Source organism: Schistocerca serialis, chromosome 6 (assembly GCF_023864345.2).
Source record: "Schistocerca serialis cubense isolate TAMUIC-IGC-003099 chromosome 6, iqSchSeri2.2, whole genome shotgun sequence".
Lineage (NCBI taxonomy): Eukaryota > Metazoa > Arthropoda > Insecta > Orthoptera > Acrididae > Schistocerca > Schistocerca serialis.
In genome coordinates, this window is record NC_064643.1 from 709,344,898 (window position 1) to 709,371,258 (window position 26,361).

Here is a 26,361-nt window from a genome sequence, read left to right on the forward strand (position 1 = left end):
ATCTTACCTATCCACAGTACATATGGAACATCCAGATATAATACAAAATCCAACATAATCCAGAGTTTAACAGTTATAATGTTGTTCTCCAAACGTGAACTGCGGTAGAGAACATAAAGTTCTTATTACTGTTTCTGTGGTACAGTCGCTCAGATGTCCTGTTACAGCACTAACATTTTGTTCGCTGTCAATAACATTTTCTTATGCATATGCAAATCTTGTTGCGGAAGACTGGACACTTCATTCATTCGAAGGAAGGATCCAGTTTTGCTGTCATTACCTTAAACGACATATTAATGTTGCATTGGTGACTGACTATGAAGACAATTTAGCTGAAGTAATTTAATTATCCAAGGGAAGTATGTGCACCACCGTTGACGTGAATTAGTGCAACCAACTAACGCCTCAAAATTCACAAAACAATGCAAAAAATGGAAATGGTAGTGCTTTTCCTGACTGTTTATACTTCTGCAGAGAACCTGTGCTACTACCACTACGTGGAACATGTGGAGTGCCATGAAACTCAGAATTAAGGTGGGTGTCCTGATGTCATGAGGGGAGAAAATGGAGCTTAGAGCTTTCCTTCTGAATCAAAAAGTGTCTCGATGAGAACTAATATGCGTGCGTGTGTGTGTGTGTGTGTGTGTGTGTGTGTGTGTGTGTGTGTGTGTGTTTGTGTGGTTTCTTCTCTTTCGGACACGTCCGAAAGAACAGATATCATTTTGATCCAGTAGCCATTGTGAATTATGATGCAAAGGAATTACAGACATTGGCTGCGAGCCGGTACGCCACAAATTTTCAGCTTTCCCATTGAGTTCCTGTAATACCTTTGTATCTTCTGTTAGAAGCAGATCTTGTAATATTATTACGCATTTGCCTGGACCAAAAAATCAAGCTTGTATACAACAGGCAGAAACGGAAATTCTGAGTTTGTTCTTGGATGAAAACATAATAAGCATTATCGCAACAAGCACTAATATATCTATCAGTGAAGTTCATGGTAACTTCTCTAGGGAAAGGGATGCTAAAGAAACATATGCGATAGAGATCAGAGCTTTCATTGGTTTGTTATATCTGTGTGGATCTTTAAGATGTTGTAGGAAGAGTATACCGAAGTTGTGGGATAACTCAAAGGGAAACGGACTTGAATCATGTTATTTATGCATAAGTGAAAACCGTTTCAGGTTTCTGGTGTGATGTCTTAGGTTTGATAATATTCGTGATAGAGGTGTTCGCAGAGAGACTGACAAGTTGGCTCCTATTAGAGAGGTACTTCAATTATTCACGAACAATTGCTTTTGGCATTTAGAGGAAACTGCCCGTCCCATTCAGGCAATATATCCATAGCAACCCAGCGAAGTATGGGTTAAAAGTGTTTGTTTTAGTTGATGTAAAAACAGCTTACACTTTGAATTTAGAACCGTACGTTGGTAAGCAACCAGAAGGACCATCTAATGCCAGTAATTCAACTGAAGGGATTGTTCTTCGAATGGTCCAACTGTCTCAAACTATAGAATATATTATACTGTGTTCAAATATTACATGTATTATATTTGGATTTAATAAAAAATCATAAAATCAGTCATAAATACCGATCAAAGTAATCAAATAGACCGCTTGCTTTGTGGATGACACCTATCATCCGCGCGAGTGGTCATGTCACGAATTTTCGCGCGAGTAATGGATGGTTAATTTCTAAAATGGTCATACGTAAGAACATCGTACAATATAAGACACTGCTGGACATTGATGCACAAACATGTGCTGATTTCACCATCAGCTACTGACATCAGTGTGCCTTACCGTCATAACAAGGACCTGACAGCTCACGCTAAGTAATCACATAGTCATGAACCTGTTGAAAGACAGATCTGAATATACTCCTGTGTGGAAACAAGACCACTTTGATCTATATGAAATATAGCATGCACATTTTGCACAGTCTCACATGAGCCCGTGTGAATAAATAAGACAGAATATAAACAGCCATCAGAACATACAGAAGATGAGAAAACAGCATACCAAATTATACCGAACTATGAGACGTAACCATCACCATGAGTCACATTACCGACAGTAACGCACTGGTCCTACGTGCAGCTCGCAACATAACACTTAGCGAAGAAATCAACTAAACACCAAGAAATACAAATTAATTGCCTGATTTTCCACGATTGTTAGCGAGGAGGCGGTACCTGTACAGATAAACAAAGTCATTTGACATAAAACCTGGCTGGCGGCTGGTCGCTGTAGAGTCAAGCTCCGTGCCGATAGCGACACAGAACAAAAACCTTGGCCAGGCTGAGAATTCTCTATATCCCAGCTATCTGCATAAACTGGAAACACTTCAGCTTACGGCAGTTTCTGTAGTACGTCTTGTCTTCTGTTCGAGTTGTCATGCTACGTCTGTCGATATGGTGTAGAGGTTAAGCCCGGCATCTTGTGACTGCAATATCCTACAGAATGAAACTGCTCGAATGCTACGCCTTTTATAGTGCCTTCCGTCCGAATGCTGAACTTCTGCGTGTGATAGTAGTTCAGCTACTTTGCCTTCTGAGACACTGGTAAGAAGCAGCTCAGTCGAATAATGTTTTTACGAAAGATTTCTTGGCAGACAGACACATCTGGGACCCATCTGCTAGCACATGCCAGCAGCTGGGATGACAGTGTCCCCCCCCCTCCCCCCCCTCACCGTTTTTCGAAGGCAGCAGCTACCGAGCATTGCTTTGGAGTGAGCAAGTGAGCAGAGTACATTACTGTTGTTGAATGACGCTACACAAAATATGCCTACAATTTGCATTTCACCTTCGATAGCAACAGAGACAGAGGACCCATTTTAATGTGAAGAGCGTTGTGTTTCACTAATGTACAATACATTAGTATTGCTCAAAATTAATTTTACAGTCTGTGATCCTATCAGAAGTACGTTGGTTAATGTTATTATTGATGATTTTATCTCGTTCTCTTTTTCTGTTTGAAGCGACTCTTCTCGCAGTTACTTTGTTACCATATCGTCTGTTTTCGTCAAACCACATTGAGGAACTCCGTCGTAATGATTTTTACAACTGATTTCCCACGGTAAATGTAGGCATTGAACTGTGTGAACACTTGCTGTGCAAGCCTATCACAGCACATTTGTATGTCCACCTATGGGTTCTTGGAGAACTTTACATTGATCGGAAGTGCTGAATTAGTTTTAATCTAATAAAACTGCCCATCTTCGAAGCTAGCCAGAGAGGAAGGAAGTTGATAACGACGGTATCGGCAAATACCGGCAGAGTTGCTTTATTGCTACTTCATACATACAGCACAAAGAAACTGCATCCATTTCATAAATATTCCCATGAGATACGGGTCCTACGTGACGAACAATATATATTTTCTTATCCTTGACGGTCGACTCGAAACTCTTGAAGGATGTTTGTATAATGAGGTAACTTTTTATTCATAAAATAAACGTCTATGACCATTACACAGCTTACTGAGTCGAGAGTGTGGTAAGATATATTGTTTAACTTTTTTAACACATTTTGTTAAAGAGTTTCTTCTGGCAGTTTGCAGCTCCATTACATAAAACAGTAGATGAGAAGCTAGAATTTACTGGTGTGCACCGCGATTAGAACTAACAACTCACACCTCCTCTGCATCGCTAACGCTAACAAGACGTTGCTGACAGCAGGTCTCACTCCCATCGCTGAGCTTCATAAAGCAATGTTAAAGATAAGAACAGTTGCTACGTATTTGAACTACGTCATTCCTGAGGTTAAAAGCTTAAAATTTATGTCCAGTGTGTTAGACGAAAATTGTGTAACATAAGTCATCGAAGTGGAATTGGGAATGGCAAGCGAATTTTGCGGAACAGTTCAATCGCTCGCGGTACCAAATGCACGGTCACAGGGTTGCCAAATACAGAGAACGTTTTTGCCAGATCTTAGCTGTGGTAGGGGCAGTTATGTCTCGAAATACTTATCGTGCTCCTCTTATACGGGCTCTGAGAGTAAATAGGCGAGTACATCGGGCTTTCATGCAGCTTGATCTCCCGACATTTTCTAACTTCACGTTTCAGGCCATCCGCATTTCAGGCATTCAATTTGGTACTCAATTTCTGAAATTTTCTGGCGTGGAAGGGGATGTTAACACCAGCGTTATATAGTTTCTGAGCAATTATAGCAATTCTAGTGATATTAGTTTACTCTCATACACTATACAGCATGTAAAACAGAGAAGTTTATAATTTTGCCAAAATTCGTGCGAATAAAACTTTCACTTCGATAGTTTCCAACGAGAACTTATTTCAGTGCAATAAAAAGTAATTGCAAATATTCCTTACCCCGACTGTAACGATACAGTAAGCTGTCAGACACTTGTAACCTCGTGGTCGACTGTGCTTAACAGCAGTCTTGGGCCACATAGAAACAGAATTTCACAGGTAGCACGAAAATGCAGACATATGTTGGTGAGAATGGAACCTAGAAAAAACGCAGTTAACTAGTTATTCGATGCTACGCAGCAATCAATTCTTTTGGGGATTCAGATAAAAAGAAATTGAAAACTATGTTCATTAACACAGAAACTGTACTATATGTGTGAGCAATCTGCAGTTCTGCGCCTTTATATTTTTTAAAAAATATACGCACATACGATGCCTAGTAACGAGCATGTACATTGCTTTCGTAATCTTCCCCTCCTATTGGTACGCCGAATGATGATGAGAATGAAGATCCGTGTAACTGATGGTCATTTCTTATCATTCCAGTGACTTTATTTTGTATGGTGTTGCTGGGTTTTCGTGAAGCAGACGACTATGTCTGGCTTGTACGATTTGTTTTCGAAACGTACTGAAACAAGTGGAAACACGAACTTGATTCCCCGGAATTTCCTTTTTACCTTATGTAGCTTTGAAAAGAAAAAGACAAGGAAAAAAAAACTTCTTTCACCCATTGGCCCAACTCAATCGAACAGCAGCAGAACAAAATTGCCAATAATAATCTTGTGTTTCAAGTTGTGATACTGTTATCAACACCTAATCCAAGAGTAAACCATGGTTGTACTAGCAAATTCGTAGCTATATATTGTATTAGTGGCCAGCCTACGTTCCATCCTTCCGGGTTCACCGGTCATGTGCATCGGTGCCTAATAGCGACAGGAAAGTACTTGCCGGTGAACGAATAACAACAGTAATAATAACAACAGAAATCTAATTATGAGTGAAATATAGTACACTACGAAATAATGTTGACGATTACAAATAAAAATGAGCTTATTGTACACTTGGTCCAATGCGAAAGTTTTCTTAGCGTTTTGTTACTGAATTCCATTCCGGCTATTTACATGTAAAGAAAGGAAAGAAAGAAACTGAAGCGATACTCATGAGTAGACAAACGAGATGTGAACATGCCGCCACGGAGCAAACACGACTCTGCTTCCTTTAGCTCTCTGCCATTGTTCTGGTGGTAGGTTATGCAGACAGTTTACAGCATGACACAGAAAACCAGTTGAAATATAAGTGACAAATGACTTTCCTTGGGTCGAAAACATAAATTTGCGTTCTCTGTATCATATAAACGAGGTGACCAGATTATTTAATCAGCGTGAAAAGAAAATTTTGTAAGAAATTAACAGGATCCTTCAGCAGTAGTCTCGGAAATGTGTCACTAATCATGAGATGCCAGACATCTCAGCAATATTACCAGGTCGCAACCGCTCTTTCAATGTTAAGAACAACGTGGACAGCTGACTGTGCTCACTGCTGCCCAAAGCCAACTCCAGCCAGCCGTCAGTGGACCTGCGCTACCATACTCCGAAGGGAGAGCTTGAAACTGACAGTAGCTTGCATCATTGCAAAACGTAAATGAGTTGCACACATTCTGTCCAGCTTGTCACAAAACCTTTTTTTAACGAAACTAAAAATGTGTGAAACACAATCTTGTCGAAAATGTCAAGAAGCAGCAAGAGACCATACACTGTTCACCTCAGACAGAGTATACCTACCTCGAGGTCTACCGTAGTGGAAATGGAAATGAGCGTTGGGCGTCATTGGCCGGGAGGCCCCTGACGGGGCACGTCCGGCCGGCTTGGTCCAGGTCTTAATACATTCGACGCCACATTGGGCGACCTGCGCGCTGGATGGGGATGAAATGATGAGGAAGAAAACACAACACCCAGTCCCTGAGCGGAGAAAATTCCTCGACCCAGCCGGGAATCAAACCCGGGCCCGTAGTACGGCAGTCTCTCACGCTGACCCCTCAGCTATCTGGGCGGACTACCATAGTTAATGTTAACAAACCTGTTCAGTGCTTTCATAACTTTACCCCATCTTATTTGATACCCATATGACGAACAAAATAAACATTCGTGTCACTGACAGTAGCTTCCAATCTATTTAGAGACTTTCTCTTAATTTTTGTTAATGTTACTTGGTAGTCACGAAGCAGACGACTATAGCTACTCCTGCAAGGTATCCAGGAGACATATGACATAGAAGGTTAAGATTCGACGCTTTCTTCTTAAATGAACACACCGCCATTTGACTGTATTGTTGTTTAATTACAACCAAGGCTTCGGCCTTTTATGCCATTTTCAAGAGACTGACTTTATGGTAAATTTTGAGCATGATGTCTTGAAATATATATTAATGACATAAACTCAGTCACTTGAAAATTACATAAGAGCCCGAAACCTGGCTCGTGATTAAATAAACAACACTAAAGTCATATGGCTGTGGGTTCATTTAAAAATTATTGTATGACTGTTGCTCAGCAACATCAGAAACTGTTTCTTATGAAAGTTCGCAGAATAATTGAAGTAGTAGAGATAAGATACAGCTGTTGCAGCAGAACTGGAACAGATTTCGAAAGCAGCTACTGATTTCGAAAGTGAGCACTTTACAACTATGCGAACAAGACATTCCCACAATCGTAATTGAGGCAGATAGCAAGGTGAAAGACGTGACTAGGGATAATTTATGCGTGAGAAGACCTTCTGGGAATCAACAAAGTATACTTCACAAATTCCATGTGAACTGGCAATACCGGTGTAAATATTTGGCAACACTGTGACAGTACTTTTACGTTCGCAAGTGGTCCTGAATTGCTCCGCAATATTCACTTGGCATTCCGTTTCCACTTCGACTACTTATGCTACGTAATCCTGGTGTAAACGAGACGCTGAGAGAGAGAGAATTAAATTTCTGGACTCCAGGAATGCCCGACTTTACGTGAGTAACAGATATTCCGGTCCTTAACTTGCAATTATCGCGATGAGAGAGACCTGCTCCCAGAAGCGCCTCTTTAGCCCTGTGGTTCCGCACATGTGTTGCTTTGCAAGGGCGGTGCGAGTAGTCAGTTTTAATCACGATGCAAACCAGTGCACTCTGAGTTCTTATTTACAGTTTTATTTAATAAAGTCATAAATTTCAAGAAGAAAGGCTTTAACAGATCTAAAGAAAAGCTTCACGTATTAAGACGTCTAACAAGTTCGGCTTAATAGGCTGCATTAATGGTCATAGGTGTCTGCTTTGTATCAAGCCTCTTAACTATATAATGCTCCTAACGTAGCAGACTGTCATATGAGACACCTGCAGACATTTGGTGACAATGGCGCTAGTAACTTCCTTCCATTCTGGATGTCTTCAAAAACGGACAATTTTTTAAATCCAACTAAATACCCTAAATATGACTTCAGATCAGCGGTAAGTTTTCCATGAAAACTTACGTGGACCTCAAAATGTGCAGTGTACTTGCGTTGTTGTAGGGATGCACTCCAAGAGATTCACACAGTTTGCCGCATAATTTTACCGTAAGAAATAAAACGACATCTGCGAAGTACGTTATACCACAGCAACTCGCTATGGTATGATGTAAATATACAAAATACTGACGAAAATACTGCATGATGGAGCGCTTCTAAGAGGAAAATAAACGAGATATACATAAATTACGAATAACAGAAAACAGCGTAAGTATACGTGCTGAAATGTTACAAAGGAAAGATATTCAGCAAGCATGTATGCGATATTATGACTCAACTTCACTGAACATAAAGTAACGGCTTTGAATTTACATGAGAACCAATTTATAAAAATCAAATTCTAAGAAATAAAATTATCCACTGTCCTCATAAAAATAGTTCAAGTTCCAGAACTTAGAACTACTTAAACCTAACTTACCTAAGGTCATCACACACATCCATGCCCGAGGCAGGATTCGAACCTGCGACCGTAGCGGTCCCGCGGTTCCAGACTGTAGCGCCTATAACCGCTCGTCCACCCCAGCCGGAACACTGTCTTTATACTCCGATATATAGTGTAATACATAAATGAATTTAAGCTAACCATGTACAACATTATTGCTAATCAATGGGTGGAATTAAGACTTTAAAACAAAAAGGGAAGTAGATTTGAGGTCTCCAGGCCTCATTTCCTGTCGTTGGCAAGAGCTTTACCGACTTATTATTCGCCAGGCGAAAGGCAAAGGTCCCGGATTTGCATGACAGTCTGGCACACACTTTGAATCAGCCAGGAAGTTTCAGATCAGTACACATTCGGCTGCAGAGTAAACAGAATAGAAATTGGTAAGTATTACCCTACTAAAAAGGAGGCAGCCATAAACACTGCATGATCTAGACGGATAGCGATCTAACATAGCAAACAAGGATTGTGAAAAAGCAGAGCCATTGTGTAAACCACTTCCCAGATGCGAGATTCAGAGAAATCACTATCGAAACTACCGCTAGAGACTTCATCCTATATCAAAGATATTAGACAATAGACACTACTAGAGTTGGTGACGGAATAGTGACCACTGATAGCGCCTAATGTAAGTATGTTCTCATCTAATAAGTCCTGATTCTACATCTACATACATATTCCGCAATCCACCATACAGTACGCGGCGGAGGGTCCCTCGCACCACAACTAGCATCTTCTCCCCCTGTTGCACTGCCAAACAGAACGAGGGAAAAATGACTGCCTATATGCCTCTGCACTAGCCCTAATGTCTCTTATCTGATGTTTGTGATCTTTCCGCGAAATATAAGTTGGCGACAGTAAAATTGTACTGCAGTCAGCCTCAAATGCTGGTTCTCTAAATTTCTTCAGTGGCGATTCACGAAAAGATTGCCTCCTTTCCTCCAGAGACTCCCACCCGAGTTCCTGAAGCATTTCAGTAACACTTGCGTGATGATCAAACTTACCAGTAACAAATCTAGTAGCCTGCCTCTGAATTGCTTCTATGTCCTCCCTCAATCCGACCTGATAGTGATCCCAAACGCTCGAGCAGTACTCAAGAATAGGTCGTATTAGTGTTTTAAAAGCGGTCTCCTTTACAGATGAACCACTTCTTCCCAAAATTCGACCAATGAACTGAAGACGACTATCCGCCTTCCCCACAACTGCCATTACATGCTTGTCCCACTTCATATCGCTCTGCGAATGTTACGCCCAAGTATTTAATCGACGTGACTGTGTCAAGGGCTACACTACTCAGTCATTACGGGATTCTTTTTCCTATTCATCTGCATTAATTTAGATTTATCTATATTTAGAGTTAGGTAGACCGACAGTAATTCTAACAGTGTAGAATCCTTATACATTCACCTTTGCAAGTGATCAATGAGGAGAGCGGAGGTGTGGTTGCTGTGCCGGCAGGTGTCGCTCTCTGACGAGCGCGAGGTGACGCTGGAGGACGTGCAGCCGCGGCTGACGGGAGAGTACAAGTGCGAGGTGTCCGCCGACGCACCGCTCTTCCACACCGACATCAAGACCGCCCACATGACCGTCGTCGGTGAGTACCGCCCCCTCTCGCCACAATATACCAGAACACTGCACTTGTTCGTACTGAAAACACTTGTAACTTGCAAAATGTTTGGCGATACATACACATAGGATGTTTCAAATTATTTGCATGACACGCTTAGAGCTAATAGATCATGTCAAGCGGAACAATTTTTTCCACAGACTACATGTTTGGTGACAGTTTGTGGCGACACTAGGCGTCCTTTTGTATAGGTTATGCCTCTGAGAGGAGACAAACGCATGAACACTCTTCAACGTCTATATGACTTTTGTGTTGCTTATAACCAAGTGAAAGAGGGTCGCCAGAGGTGTTAGCAATTTCTTCCTCCTTAATAAACTTGTTTCGCATGACACGATCAATTACCACTAGATATCGGATATGTCCTCAGTCACCTATTCACCAACACAAATACTTGATATATAAAATGTTTATGGGTGACCACCCTCAGTCACCAAGTCACCAGCACTATGTGTGTGTGTGTGTGTGTGTGTGTGTGTGTTAGTACATCCAAGAACATACCAAGAGAAACCTATTAATGTTTGTTTTCCCCTGGACAGCATGTTAGGTACTGAAGTGTAGACACATGGATGCATAATGGTTAGTCTACATTGCAGGTGTAGTCCACTTAGTGATGCATTTGTGACTGTGCAGAGAACAACAGGTAGTAAGTTTTGTGCCGTGTTTGATGGAGAGAGAAAATAACAAGCACACTGATCTTTGCAGATATCAAGGAACAACATATAAAATATCTGTACTTATAACTGTAACACCTTGTATATATAATCACATATGCACTTCTTAATCTCATAACCAATTTCGAGCATCAATTGCCGTTCTTCACACTGCTACGAGATACAAAGATATCTAAAAGAATCATTATAGAATGCATGAAACCTGCCAACTAAATACTTACGTGACGGTAACAAAGAGAAAATTTATACATAAAGGTACGTGCTGCAAACGGTTCCACATATGTTCCAACAATACGAAAGGAAACAGCTGGTGGAGGCCAATATATTGAAAGTAGACAAAACTCTGTTTTAGACTGTTCATATATGCCTGTATTAGGACAAAAATATCTATTTCTGCAGATTTTATAGTTACATTCACGATGTGAACAATTTTACAGATTACCTTCAAGAAATTAAAAAAAAAAACAACTGGAAACCATTTTCAAACTTTTGCATATTTAGCGACAGGAGGAAGGGTTGGCTGTGAGTTGGGAGTGGCTCATAGGTACATGATGATGCGGATACTTCTAACAAGGAATTATTGTTTAGACTTATAATTAAATATACTAAATCAATGTAGAACAGGAGAATATGTAATTACTTGCTTTCATATTCGTCGGTAAAAAACGAGGTCTTTTTATCATTACGAAGATAGCTACTAGGCAAATACTATATATTCTATGGTGATATTTTGTCTTTTCCTTTTGTGTATTGACAGTCGGAGAACGACTACTGACTAGCAGAAAATGGTTACGGTATTCAAAAATTCTCAAAGGAGTATATTTGAAATGCTTTAACTTAAAACTGGTACATAATCTCCGTAAATATCGTTACCAGACATAGATGAGTTTAATACACGATGGTCAAAAGATGATGCGATTTGTGGTAAGGACACAGTCCTTGAAACTGAGGTAAAATAAACACTCCCTAGTAATTATGATGATCTGTAGTGTATTGCAACCCTATTAATTAGAGTAATCGTAGTGTTTAGTGATTATTGGTACCTGTTACCTTTTAAAATACTCATATTACAACCAAATAGTATGTCAAAACTTCAAAAGCTGTTCCCCACACCTTGGAGGACAAAATACGCTGCGTCGAGTTGTTTGAGTTTTCAATCTTAAGCTTACAGTAGTCCAGCCGTGTCCTGGGTCTATGACTTCAATCCCCGCCCTTAGAGCCAACTATTTAATGTATTCATTGGTACCTCAGAATGCCAATGAACCCCTTTCTTTATTGAAGTTGTACCATAATAAACCGATGTATGCTTGAACGATTGTATTGGTTTGTCATCCTTCAATAAGACGGCGCAAACATTCACTCTGTTTGGTAGAAAAGAAGTTTAAAATGCACCCACAACGTAAAATTAGTGATTTTAGCTTGCCGAAAGTTGAGATAAATTTTTCGTGTCCACTTGTCAGAATACGTTAGTTAGTAGCAGACTGATGTTAAGACTCATATAAAAATGAATCTCCGTAACGTAAATAAGACACTTGCTCTAACAGATAAGGCAGAGAAACTTAGGCCTTTGCAAGCAGTCACCAATTACCGAAAAGGCAATTCTATCATTTGTCATAGTATTTATGCACTTACATGTTTACCGTAAACAATATGCTAGGAATAACTGTAGAGAAGTATTAGAACAGGGATATGAAATGTTTCCTGACACACGATCAGATAACGCTTTTGGTTCTTCTTTCTATACCAGATGTATCTCGAAAGTTTTACCGTACCTCTTACGCTCTATGTACATCAATCCGCACACATGGAGTTCACTGAAAAACGATTTCTCTTGGAACTCTGAGAACACCATAGGTTCTTCTGAACTATTGTTTTCTGCAGTCGCCCAGAACTACACAAACTGCCTTAAGTATCCCTTTTTTGTGATTGTTCCCGACCATGCATAATTCAGTAGCCCCCATTTCCTCATAATATGTAAATCTCCAGTGTTCAGAGAATACTTACACTTATTCATCTGCAGACGTGAAATTCACATCTGAACGACAATTACTCGGCAATTACCAATTAAATTTTCTCGGTTCCCTGTCACACCATAAAGGTGAACTGAACACGGCGTTCCCGTTGCGTACCGGAGACGTAGGAGCTGTTCAGCATTAACACCAGCAGGTCGGCTATTATGCAGATGAGGTCGACACAGGGCGTAGACTGCTCCTCAGGAGGGTGCTGGGCCCTGGAGCTAGACCGGCGAAACCATGGCGGCATCTTCTGGTCCCCGCCGCCGAGGCAGCTGGAGAACATTTCACTAGCCGAGGCACAACGTCCGTAATGCTAATGGATCATGAAAACTTTAGCAAGTTGGCCCGAGGTGGGCCAAGGTGGAAAGCTGGCGAGTCCATGAATGCTTAGACGCGGTAAATTAGCTCGTTCCTTATTCAGAGCGGCGCTAACTTGGCCCGGGAATCTCTTAGCAACGATAATCGCATTCAGAATTACTTTCTGCAGCTGAGAGGTGTCTTCGACATCGAAGTGGAGGCAGACCATCATTAACCCCGTTCGCGAGAGGACTTCAGCAAAGTATTCAGCGTGTCAGAATGGTAATAATGACTGCCTCACCAGTTAACTGCCTTCTCCAGAGTATTACTCCTAAAAGTAACGTGATATATCGTTACATTGTTCAATCAACTAACGATTCGGCCAAAAGATCGCCCATTAACCAACTATAACCTGCCTGTATCATAGTTCAGATTTCAACGACTGCCGTCAGAGTTCATCGAATGTATAGTGTATTTTCATAGTTATATTGCAAATAATACTGATCTGATACGTGGAACTGAAAGAACACAGGATGTGAGGAGGTCGGCAGTTTAGAGACAGCGAGTGGTCGTTGGACACCCCCACCATTGGGTACCGGTTTGTTAAAATGGATGGGTATTCAGAAAAGAAGTTGCAGAGTTCAAGAATTTACGTCTGACAAAACACCAAATACAGAAACATAGCGCCAAAGATCACAGACAGAGAATACTTACAAGTTTTGAGCAGACCTCAAAAAATTTAAATTAAATACCGCAGTGGTGCTGTTGCCTCTTTGTAGGAAGATGACGACACCGCAGATACGATAGTCTAGAGTCCTGAAGTTACGAGAAGTAGACTACATTGCGAATACGCTAAGTGCATTTCGTCGACAATTCAACAAAGAGCTGGAAAATTTGAACAAGGTGGTTGTATATGCAACCGGATGAAAATGTCGAGCCCGTCAGTACGACTTACAAAGAGAACTTTTGGAACTCCACAACACCTCCAACCAATGATCATAGAACCCCTCAACGTCATGAAGTGTTTTGAAGCAGCGACTACATCAGAAGCTGTACAAACAATAGTTACTGGCATATGTTATCTATTTGTTTGAAACAATACATGTTTAAAGCCGCTGGCAGACATAAATCTTCGTCCGAGATTATACTGAATGCTTTCTCAGATACGTATTTCGGGCAATTACTTCAGGAGCCCACTTTGAGTGTAAATGGTAGACCAAACATACTTTATGTCTTAGCAGTAAATAATCCTGAGTACATGGGGAGAATCATGACGGATACAGAGATTAGTGACCACAATGCAACTGTAGCAAGACTGAATACCGTAACATCCAAACTACCAAAACCAAAAGCGAAGTACATCAGTATAAAAAAAAAGAAAAAAAAACGCTTGACGTCCTTCTAAAAATCTGTTTCCACTACTTTCGCTCTGACTACGAAAGCTTAGACAAGCTGCGGTTTGAATTAAAAGGAATAGTATCGACGGCAATTGACAGATGTATACCACATAAATTAATTAGAGATGGTACTGATCCGCCATGGTACGCAGAAGTGGGACAGATCACTGTTTTAGAAGGAACGAAGAAAACATGTCAAACTTAAAGAAAACCGCAAGATACCCAAGATCGGCCGAGTTTTACAGAAGCTCGAAATGTAGCTGGAACTTCAATGCGAGATGCTTTTAATAGTTTGCACAGACGCAATCAATACCTTCGCTCTGCGATAACAATGGTGAAATCACTGGTGACTGTGCTAACAAAGCAGATTTGCTTAATATGCTTTTCCGAAATTTCTTCACCAAAGAAGACGAAGTAAATATTCAAGAATTCGAGTCTACAGCTGCCAGCTTGAGTAACGTAGAAGTAAGAACCTCAGTTCGGCGAAGAAATTTAAATTAATTAATAAGGGCAAGGCCTCCTGTCGAGATTGTACACCAGTCAGCTTTCTTTTAGTGAATGCTGACGCAACAGCTCCACACTTATCAGTCACATACAAACGCTCACTCATAGGAACATCTGTACCTAAAGTCTGGAAAGATGCACAAGTCACTCCAATACATAAGAGACAGAGTAATTCGCTGAATTTCAGACCCATACCACTGACGTCGATTTTCAGTAGGAACTTGGAACGTATAGTTTGTTCGAACATTGTGAATTACCTCGAAGAAATTAGTATGGATTCAGGAAATATCGTTCTTGCGAAACACAACCAGTTCTTTATTTGCATGAGTTAAAGAATGCTTACAAGATTCTTTTAGCCGAACCGCGTGCCTGAGGATTATCGCCACAGTTGTGAGATTGGACTGTAATTTCCTCCCACAAAGCACACAGCTTGTAGTAATTGCCGGGAAGTCACCGAGTAAACCAGAAGTAATATCTAACGTTCTCCAAGGAAGTGTAACAAGCCCTCAGCATTTCCTGATATACATAACTGACATTGGAGACAATCTGAGCAGCAGGCATTTAGGATCTCTTGAAGTCTTCAGATAATCAAAACCAAATGTATAATGATTTAGATAACATATCTGTACGGTGCAATAAGTGTCAGTTGGAACTAAATTATGAAGAGTGTGAAGTCTTACACATGGGTACTAAAACAAATCCGTTAAATTTCAGTCCTACAATTCTTCACACTAATCTAAAGGCTGTAAATGTAAGAATTACATTTATGAATAATTTTAATTGCAGCGATAACATAGATAATGATGTGGATAGAGCAAACCGAAGATTGCTATTTATGGCCAGAAGAAAGTGCTACAGATCTACTAAGACACTGTTTACGTCACACTTCTCTCACCTCATCTGGAGTATTGCTGTGAGGTGGGCGATGCGCATCAGATGGGACTGACGGAGAACATCGAAAAGGTTCAGAATGGAGCAGCCCGTTTTTCGCTATCACAAAACAGGGGAGAGAGTGCTACGGGTATGATACATAACTTTGGGTGGCAATAAATAAAACAAAGGCAGGAGCTTCTCGTGAGCTTACAATGATTATCTCTCCCCTCCGATTGCGAAAATATTCTTTGGCACTCACCTTCTCAGGGAGAAATAATCATCAGAATAAAATAAGGAAATCAGAGCTCACACAGAAAGATTGAAGTGATCACTTATCCCGCGTGCCATTCGGGAGTGGAACGGTAGAGAAATAGCTAGAAGGTGATCAGACGAACCGCTTGCCATCATATTAAATGTGAATTGCCGAGTAATCGTGTGGATGCATATGTAGATTAGAAGCTTTGCTTCCTCACAACTACATGGTTTCCATGCTGCACTGTATTTGTAGAGGACGTGAATGATGGCAATCTTTATGAACGATTACTTTTTTCACGTGAATCCACTTCTAATGCTTCTGGTGTGCTTAATAGTTATAATACTGGATTTTGGGCAACTGAAAGTCGAACGGTCGTCATTCGGCAGGAATTTCCGAAGGATAATTCCCTATTTCCCGTTTTTGTAAACAAAGTTTATGGACCATTCCGTTTTACTGTCTGCTCTACCACAGGAATCCCTTATCTAGACAAGCTAGATAATGGCTCTTCGTCCAACTCTAAAGGAACTGACGCAAATTCATGCACCGTGACGCGTCGCCATACTTCTCCTACTACGCCTGGCCTTGCCTGAAAAACACCATTCCAGGACGTTGGATCGGACAGGCAGGACAATAAAATCAGTTTTATGGGTGGTGGCTTTTCAGGCCACCAGACATTTCTTTCTGCGATTTTCATCTGTGGGGGTACATAAAAGAGAGTGTTTCCATCTCAAATATCGCTACCACCCTCCAAGATCTGAGATATCGAATCGCTAAAGCTGCGTAGTCGATAACTAGAGACCCGTTGATTGGTACGTGGTAAGAAATCATCGTCATGCGCCACATCGCGCACACATACAGCGAATAACAGTTTGAGCCTTCCAATATCAACTTTTTACTGCCATGGAAGGTTGGAGCTGTGCTTCTGCTATTTCCAGTATGCGAGGAATAAGTGTATATTAATAATTGTTCATTTTGATCACACATTGTAATACAAATTGACAATATCATCGCCTTCGACGTTTAACCGTTATCAGATGTTAAAACGAAATGGAATAACTCTAATAGAAGACAACAGATTTACACTACCGGCCATTACAATTGCTACACCACGAAGATAATGTGCTACAGACGCGAAATTTAAACTACAGGAACTAGATGCAGTGATATGCAAATGATTAGCTTTTCAGAGCATTCGTACAAGGTTGGCTCTGGTGGCGACGCCTACAACGTGCTGACATGAGGAAAGTTTCCTACCGATTTCTCATACACAAACAGCAGTTTACCGGCGTTTCCTGGTGCAACGTTGTTGTGATGCCTCGTCTAAGGAGGAGAAATGCGTACCATCACGTTTCCGACTTGGATATAGGTCGGATTGTAGCCTCTCGCAATTGCGGTTTAGCGTATCGCGACATTGCTCCTTGCGTTTGTCGAGATGCAATGAATGTTAGCAGAATGTGGAATCGGTGGGTTCAGGAGGGTAATACGGAACGCCGTGCTGGATCCCAACGGCCTCGTATCATTAGCAGTCGAGATAACAGGCATCATATCCGCATGGCTGTAACGGATCGTGCAGCCACGTCTCGATCCCTGAGTCAACAGATGGGGACGGTTGTAAGACAACAACCATCTGCACGAACAGGTCGACGACGTTTGCAGCAGCATGGACTGTCAGCTCGGAGACGATGGCTGCGGTTACCCTTGACGCTGCATCACAGAGAGGAGCGCCTGGGATGGTGTACTTAAAGACGAACCTGGGTGCAGGAATGTCAATAAGTCATTTTTGCTGATGAATCATTCTGTTCACAGCATCATGATTGTCGCATCCGTGTTTGACGACATCGCGGTGAACGCACATTGGAAGCGTGTATTCGTCATCACCATACTGGCGTATCACACGGCGTGATGTTATGGGGTGCCATTGGTTAAACGTCTCGGTCACCTCTTGTTCGCATTGACGGCACTTTGAACAGTGGACGTTACATTTCAGATGTGTTACGACGCGTGACTGTACCCTTCAGTCGATCCCTGGGAAACCCTACATTTCAGCAGGATAATGCACGACCGCATGTTGCAAGTTCTGTACAGGCCTTTCTGGATACAGAAAATGTTCGACTGCTGTCCTGGTCAGGACATTCTCCAAATCTCTCACCAATTGAAAACGTCTGGTCAATGGTGGCCGAGCGACTGGCCAGTCACTACTCTTGATGAACTGTTTTATCGTGTTGAAGCTGCATGGGCAGCTGTACCTGTACACGCCATCCAAGCTCTATTTGACTCAATGGTCAGGCATATTAAGGCCGTTATTACGGCCAGAAGTGGTGGTTCTGGGTACTGATTTATCAGGATCTATGTACCCGAATTGCGTGAAAATGTAATCACATGTCAGTTCTAGTGCAATATATTTGTCCAATGAATAACCGTTTATCATCTGAATTTCTTCTTGGTGTAGCAATTTTAATGGCCAGTAGTGTAATATGGCTGATGGCCAATTTACAGAAAAAAAATTAGCAGTACATAACAATGTCTACGTATCTGCCACCCACTACGTGCGAGAGAGAGTATCCTGATACCAATATCAACATCATCGTTTTGTTCACGCAGGTAAACGAGTGAGTGCTTAAAATGACCTGAGGTCATCCTATACAGGGTAACGCAAACTATAGTCAGTAGAGAGCGCTAATTATGAGGTAACTTAAATGTCCAGCATCGTCGATTCGGTAGCTTAAAGTAGAATTTTCATGCTCATGAGTGTACTAAACATTGAAGTTGATATCGTATCAAATCAAATAGTTCAAATGGCTCTGAGCACTATGCGACTTAACTTCTGAGGTCATCAATCGCCTAGAACTTAGAACTAATTAAACCTAACTAACCTAAGGACCTCACAAACATCAATGCCCGAGGCAGGATTCGAACCTGCGACTGTAGCGGTCGCTCGGTTCAAGACAGTAGCGCCTAGAACCGCACGGCCACTCCGGCCGGCTGATATCGTATCCGGATGGTCCTTACGGTACCGGTATACGAGGGTTGTCCAGGAACTAAGATCCGATCCGTCGCGAATTGGAGACCACTGGGAAAATCCGGTAAAGCTTTGAACATATGTGTCCCTAGTGTGCCCATCAATCGTGTCGTGGCGCTCTTTCCAGTTTTGAGTGAACAGTGAACACGTAAAGATGCGTAGGTAATAGCATCTCCCGCCAAGTATGAGGGCCTTGTTAGAGATTTCGCGTGTGTCATGCAACCCACATAACACAACTGTCGAGCAGTTTCTACTTCATGCCAATTCTCGGCCGCACATTGCAGGGTCAATGAAGACGCTCCTGCAGCGCTTCCGATGAGAAGTGTTTGATCACCCACAATTGGCTCCTCCTGAGTCTCATCTCTGGTCACACGAACCGCTGTCTATGAAGACAAAATTTTTCCACCGACAACGAGCTGCAGACCATTGCATATAACTCGCCGAAAGCACAGGTGGCTGCTTTCTATGACTAGGATATTGGGAAGTTGATACAACACTACAACAACACTCGAGTTTGGAGAGGCGACTGTATAGAGAAGTAGGTGGAAGGTGTACCTAACTGCTGCAAATAAAACGTTTCTGGCTTTCGTTGTGGTTTCACTTTCGCGACCGATCGGAACTTACTTTCCGGACAACCCTCGTATTATGGCCGTCAGCCATGTCATCTTCATTACCTACTGTTAGATTTTTTTCTGTAGACCTGTCCTTTATCCAAATTGTATCTTTCAAGTTCAACTAATGTTTTTCAATTTTGTTTAAACAGACCGGAATATGTCAGAAAGCCGAAACCGCTAATATTTTGAATTTTGTAATAAAGAGCCGTGAAGATGGACAATCATATTAAAGAATAAATGTGATCGCCGACTCATATACGTATCTTATTTCTAGGATTGATAAATGAATTCTTGAAATCTGCTCCTTCTTTTAGAACAACCCTATAAGATAATCGTTTGTTATGATGATCAGCTGATCGAAACTTGCAGTTCATCAGCAACAGTTGGTGTTTCTTAAATATGACCTTGTGTCAGGCGTGGCAGTATTTTGCGTAGGTTTTCTAGGTTGACACTACTTCCTGAAGTTTCCCACTGGCTATGGTAGGGAGACCCTCTGTCGGATCAGGTGTTCATTTGCCGGCGCACAGAGCTGAGTGAGAGTACGGTGAGCAGAGAAACTAGCGTTGACGGTGCTTCCCAGCTGCCAGTGGAAGTTTGGAAGCAAATCGAGAGCGGGAGTATTCATGTGAGGTCGCCCTTATGTACAGTAGTTATTGTTGGCCTTCTGAAATGAGCAAACTTGGGGCCCTGGAGTCTGTAGCTTACGGATATAGTTGTAGTGTGCCTGTATTCCTTGCATGTCAGACACACTGAGTTAGACTATGTCCTTTATGTGTACAAACGGCACTGAATGAGCAATACAATAAACTTTTTTATGAAAGCCGGTTGTTTTTTTGAGGATTCCAATACACCATATTATTCCCCGGTTTTTTGGCTTCGGAACCCTATTTTTCAACTTAATCCACGTTCAATGCGACGGCCTTACGCCACATTACAGGAGGGCCTGTACATCCACATGGTAACACTCTACTGGTCGATGCCAGAGGCAAGGTCTCAATCATGCCCCCATCTTCCACGTACTGCCTCCCGCGGGGTGCAGCCATCATTCGGCCAAAGTTCGGAAGTCGGAAGGCTCGAGAAGCAGGCTGTAGAGTGGATGAGGAAGAACAATCCATTGAAATTCGGTGAGGTTCACTCGGGTGAGCCGACTTGTGTGAGGCCCTGCGTTGTCGGGGAGAAGGGAAAGCTCGCTTGCATTTTTGTGGCGACTAACCCACTGAGTCGTTTCTTTAATTTCCTGGTGGGTATCTCAGTATATTTCAGAGTTAAACATAGTACCATGTGCGAGGACATCAATCAAATCAACTCTTCAGAGCCCCAGAAAACAGTCGCCATGACATTAGCGGCTAAGAGTTCTGCTTTGAATTTTTTTTTTCGGTGGAGAGGAGGTGTAGTACCATTGCCGTTTTGTTTCCGGTTCGATGTGATGAACCCATGTTTCATCGCCTGTGACGTTGTTTGACAAAAAGTTGTCACGATCAGCCTTGTAACGCGAAAGCCATTCCACACAGATGGTCCTTCGTTACTCTTTATACTCTTGTGTTAGGGAGAGAGAAACACAGCGTGCACACATCTTTGAATACTCCAACTGGTGGACGAGCGTGTCAGCCCCACCAACAGCGACGTCTAGTTCTGCAGCGAGGATTTCGACTGCAATTCGTCTATCACCCTGAATGAGAGTGCCCGCACGTTCCAGCATTGCAGCAGTCACAGCTGTGTGGTGACAGCACGCGGAAGATCGGACAAGTTGGCACGATAGTCTTGTGATGACAAACGCCTCGCTCAACCATTCACCGTACTTTTGTTCACTGCCAGGTCTCATAGACATTCTGCAAGCGCCTAAGAGTATCTGTGACGCTCTGGTTTTCCGCTAAAAGGAACCCAATGACAGTTCTCTTGTTGGCATGCACTTCCGTTACAGGTGCCATATAAAGCCGCCAGCACCTGCAATTTCATGAAACCATAGCGGCTAAAGCGAGAATGTTCCAGAATGTCCGACAACAGATTCCTGGCCAAGAAAACAAAGTGTTCCGTTTATTGGTGAATGACCCTCGTACTTAGCTAGTTGCTCCAAGCAGCATTATTCATGGTGTTTCCGTGATGATGTCACAAACTTTTCAGGGATAATGGAGATCGATAAATGTATGAACCTGGCGTTAGGAACCTGGGCTGCAAACGATCGAGTCGAAAGCGATTAGCAAAAATCGTTCTGATGCCTCTGGTAGTGGACAGCTACTACTGCAACCTCTCTGCTTTCCATATTTTAAGAGGTGATACTGTGGACGAAACCAATGCACACTTTAAGAGTAGTGGGCACTTGTCCATCTTTGCTACCGTAAAGCACAGCTCTTCTACTGAACATGAGCTCATAACTCTAAAGGGATGTGTTTTAGAGTTCAAGACTATCAAGCATTTTTTCTTGTTTTTCTTCATACTATCACATCCCAAAAGTACGGAGAGTAAAGAACTTGAAGCAGAGGAGGTCTACTGTTGGACGTTTTAGATTATCTTATGTAACTTTCGACTCGAAAGCATCCGGACCAAATTGAACTTCAAATTGATACATTAACCCTACTCCGCCAGCGCAGAAAAACTGTAACGTCTTCAGAAAATCACCCCGCATACTTAACAGGTACTGTTATGTAGTGTTTGCCAAAACCGGAATTACCTAACAACTACCCACAAACACTGCGACGCTAGGCTGTGTTAACGACTGGTGATGTGATGTGGCTACGCACAGTTTATTAGGTTTCCTATATGATATTGTACCGATTGTATGCTATCAGTTGGAAACGAAATATGCTAGTCGTTTTTATACACTACAGTTTGTAAAACTCGCAGCATTGAGAATGCAGCGTGTACAATGAAACACTCGAAACTTGGAGGATGTGTAGAACAGTGGAAACATAATAAGTGATTAAGATTTTTCGAAAGTGATCTGCCTATGGACTCAGCCGTATTTCGATTTGTATGTCCAAACAGGTCTGTGTTACGCCACGCCGATCTCGTTCAACGCGGTCCACCAAAGGGGAAACGTACATGCAATTTCCGGAACGCCTCATAAATGTCAAAGGGTGCAATATCAGCGTGTAAGTGAGCTCAAACAGGGCAGAGTGGTCAGTCTCCGGGAAACAAGTTTGTTGTGACATTGCAGCTTGTACAGGGGATACTGCCATTACAGTGATGGTGTGAAGGTCAAAACTGAACACGGGATGGTCGCACACAGCAACACGCGGGTACTCGACCTCACAATGTGACCACAGCGCAGGATGGCTGCCATCTTGTCAGTGTCGCCGTAACTGAGAAAACAGCTTAACTAATCCACTGTGGACTCGACATTAGAGCACTGCAACGGAAATGGCCATGTGTGGATCGACGGTTCCTTCCTCTGAGGACAAGACTAGGTAGTGGCAGGTATGCTACTGAGTGGGCCAACCACGAACACCTCAAACTAATGTGGGCACGTAAACGCCGTCACTGGCGTTGTGAACAGCTCAATTTAGTGTTTTGAGGTGAACCCCGCTCCAACTTGTTCCACACAGACAATAGCACATGTGTTAAATGCTGCCGTGATATCAGCTACCTGGCAGATTGCACCGACGAGCGACACTCCTGACAAAAGCGTAAAGTGATGGTTTGAGGTGCAATTGGCCATAACCTCTAAATCCTCTTTCTACGTACTGAGGGCAATGTGAAGAGCAACTGCTATGTAAGTGACGTCTTAGAGCCAGAGGCTCTGCCCTCCTGCAGGCAGCTCCACATGCCATATTTTAAGCCTCCTTCAAAAAACGACGTTCACAACTGCTTCCCTGGCCTTGATATACGTGTGATAAATCGCCCATGAAACATTTCTGGGATATGGTCTTTCAGTAACTTGTGCCTTCTGGTCCTCTTGCAGACTTCGACATCGCTTGATGGGTGCTCCTACAAACTGCGTGACAGAGAGCTCCCCGACAGCATATCCAGGTTCTCTTTGATTCCCTGCCACAACGTCTAGAGGTTCTGACCGCAGCATGTGACAGCTGATAATCAAATTGCATGTACAATTCTGTTATTACACTCACCTGTGTATTGTCATGTACCTAATACCTAATCAGTGGAATAAATAAGTTTCCTTTAGTTTACGTCTCTGGTTACAAACTTTTTGTTAACAGATTACCAGTTTCGTTCTATAATGACCGTCATCAGATCAGTTTTATAAAAACAAAGTCCTAATGTACTGCAGCCATAGTGGCATCGTTTTTATAAAACAGATCTGATGATGGTCATTATAGACCAAAACCGCTAATCTGTTAACAAAAAGTATGTGACCATAGACGTAAATTAAAGGAAACGTATTGTATATACGGGTCACTGTTTTATTCGCGACAATGTCACACATTGTGAGTGAAATATGTGTCGTTGTAATCATATATATCGTTGGCGTTACAATTTTTATAAGCAGTTATAATTATCGGTATTGTTATAGTGGTCGTGCACGCCGCTAGTAGCGTATCTTATTGAGAAACTAACATATGATACTTTTCTGTTTCTTATAAGGATCTCTTTCAGGTTAGTTTCTGTGGTATTTTCTTATGATTGTCTGTGCATATACTGACTGAGGTTTGTGTAGCAAGATGCATGTTTAAAGCAGTTTGCAAACGGAAAATACCTATCGTCCGTCGAGAGGGGAGCTAATGTCGTTAATTGTTACAGTCTACTAATTTTGATAAACATTTGATTTTTTGGACTGAATGTATTTCTGATGTTGCCTGTCACCGGCTTGTTTCCTTAAGCTTTTGTTATAATTATGACATAAATTCAGTTAAATTTTATTTAATTTGTGACTTGTATTAATGAATACTTGCTGATGAATATTTTACGTTACAATCAATCCGTTCATGAGTCCGTTGGTTGTAACAGGTTGTTCCGAACAAGTTAGGTCTGCAACTATATGATACTATTGATCCATGCGGCCGGCCAGTGTGGCCGAGCAGCTCTAGAAGCATCAGTCTGGAGCCTCGCGACCGCTACGGTCGCAGGTTCGAATCCTGCCTCGGGTATGGATGTGTGAGATGTACTTAGGTTAGTTAGGTTTAAGTAGTTCTACGTTCTTCGGGACTGATGACCTCAGATTTTAAGTCCCATAGTGCTCAGAGCCATTTGAACCATTTTTGATCCATGCTATCAGTAAATATATAAATACTGTATTGGTAACCCAAACTCACTCGATCGGCTGCACGCTTTAAGCGTAATGTCCCAAGTGTACGTACCAACCTTTTGCTTCAAAGTGGAGATTGAAACAGAGAGGAATAAGGATGCAATAGGCCAACCATTGTTTAATAACAATATTCTGAAAATGCTCAAGAAGCAAAGATTGTTGCTCTCTTGGTTGGAAAGAGGATCCGCAAATGAAGACGGGCAAAAGTTAGCAGAGATTCGGGCGTCCGTGCAAGAAGCGACAAGCGCCGCATAGAACAACTACCACCATAATATCTTAGCATAATACCTTGCCGAAAACTGAAGAAAATTCCGTCCTTCGTAAAATCTCTAACCTGGTCGAATGTATCTATCCCGTCACTCGTTGACCAGTCTCGTGTCCCAATATAAGATAGCAACAGGAAACAGAAGTTTAAATTTCGCTCTTAAGAAATCTTGCAGGGGGATCGTCTGAGTATTGCACAGACTCGGGTATGGAGGACATAGTAAAAGGCATCCTTGGCGTAGAGAGGCAGGTGAAATAGTTGAAAACAAATAAATCACCAGGTACGGATGGAACCCCAATTCGGTTTCACAGAGTACTCTACAGCACTGGCACCTTATTTAGTCTGCATTTATTGTGAATCTCTTCGCCAACACGAAGTCCCAAGTAACTGGAGGAAGGCGGGAGTGACCCATTTATATAAGTATGGTAAATTAACGCACCTGCAAAATTATAAATCAATAAGCTTAACACTTGTGTACTGCTGAATTCTTGAAAATATTCTCGGCTGGAGTATAGTAAATTTCCACGGTTGTGGACAGCATCGCTGGAGCGAAAGTCTGATTTCCCTTTTCTCGCACGATATCCTGCGAACAATGGATGAAACAAAACGGGCAGATTCCATAGTTCTAGATTTCCAAAAAAACTGTTTGACACAGTGGGTCTCTGAACACTGGTAAAAAAGGCACGAGCATATGGAATAGATTCCCACATGTGAGTGGAGACTTTTTAAATAGTAGATCACAGAACGTTGTCCTCGACGGCGATCGCTTATCAAAGACAATAGTATGGTCAGGAGTGGCAGAGGCAACTGTGGTAAAACAGCTGTTATTCTCTGTGTACATAAATGATCTGATGGACAGGGTGCACACTAATCACCGGTTGTTTGCTGACGATATTATCGCGTACGGGGAAGTCGTCGTGAAGACAGATATAAAAACGTAGAAAAATATAAGGTAATCCAGATGAGTAGGGAAAAATCCCGTAATTTTCAAATACAGCATCGATAAAATATCAAGAAGTAACGTTGTAAATGGTTACAAAATAGAAGGAGCTTGTAATTAATGTAGAGAAGAAGGCGAATGGTCGACTTCAGTTAACTGAGACAATTTTATGAAAGTGTGGCTCATCTACAGAGGAGACTGCATACACAGCACTAACGGCGACCTGCTGTCGAGTACTGCTTGAGTGTTTGGTATCCCCACCACGTCAGATTAGAGGAAGACATCGAAGCAATTCCGAGGCGGGCTGTTAGATTTGTTACCGCTACCTTCGATTAGCACTCAAGTATTACGAAGGTGCATTGAAATCCCAAATGGGAATTCCGGGAGGGAAGGCGTAGTGTTTTTTCAAGGAAGACTGTTGAGAAAATTTAGAGAAGCTGCATTTGAAGCCAACTGCAGAACGATTCTACTGCCGCCACCTTACATATCGCGGGG

The 26,361-nt window shown here is 42.1% G+C and overlaps 1 protein-coding gene across 2 annotated transcripts in view; it reads left to right on the forward strand.

The window, feature by feature from the left end:
* Positions 1-26,361, forward strand: part of LOC126484104 (uncharacterized) — an 857,095-nt gene that overhangs the window by 523,448 nt on the left and 307,286 nt on the right. For both annotated transcript variants that reach the window (XM_050107481.1, XM_050107482.1), the window contains exon 3: positions 9,647-9,782. In XM_050107481.1, the coding sequence (XP_049963438.1) occupies positions 9,647-9,782 (136 nt within the window). The remainder of the gene's footprint in view (positions 1-9,646; positions 9,783-26,361) is intronic.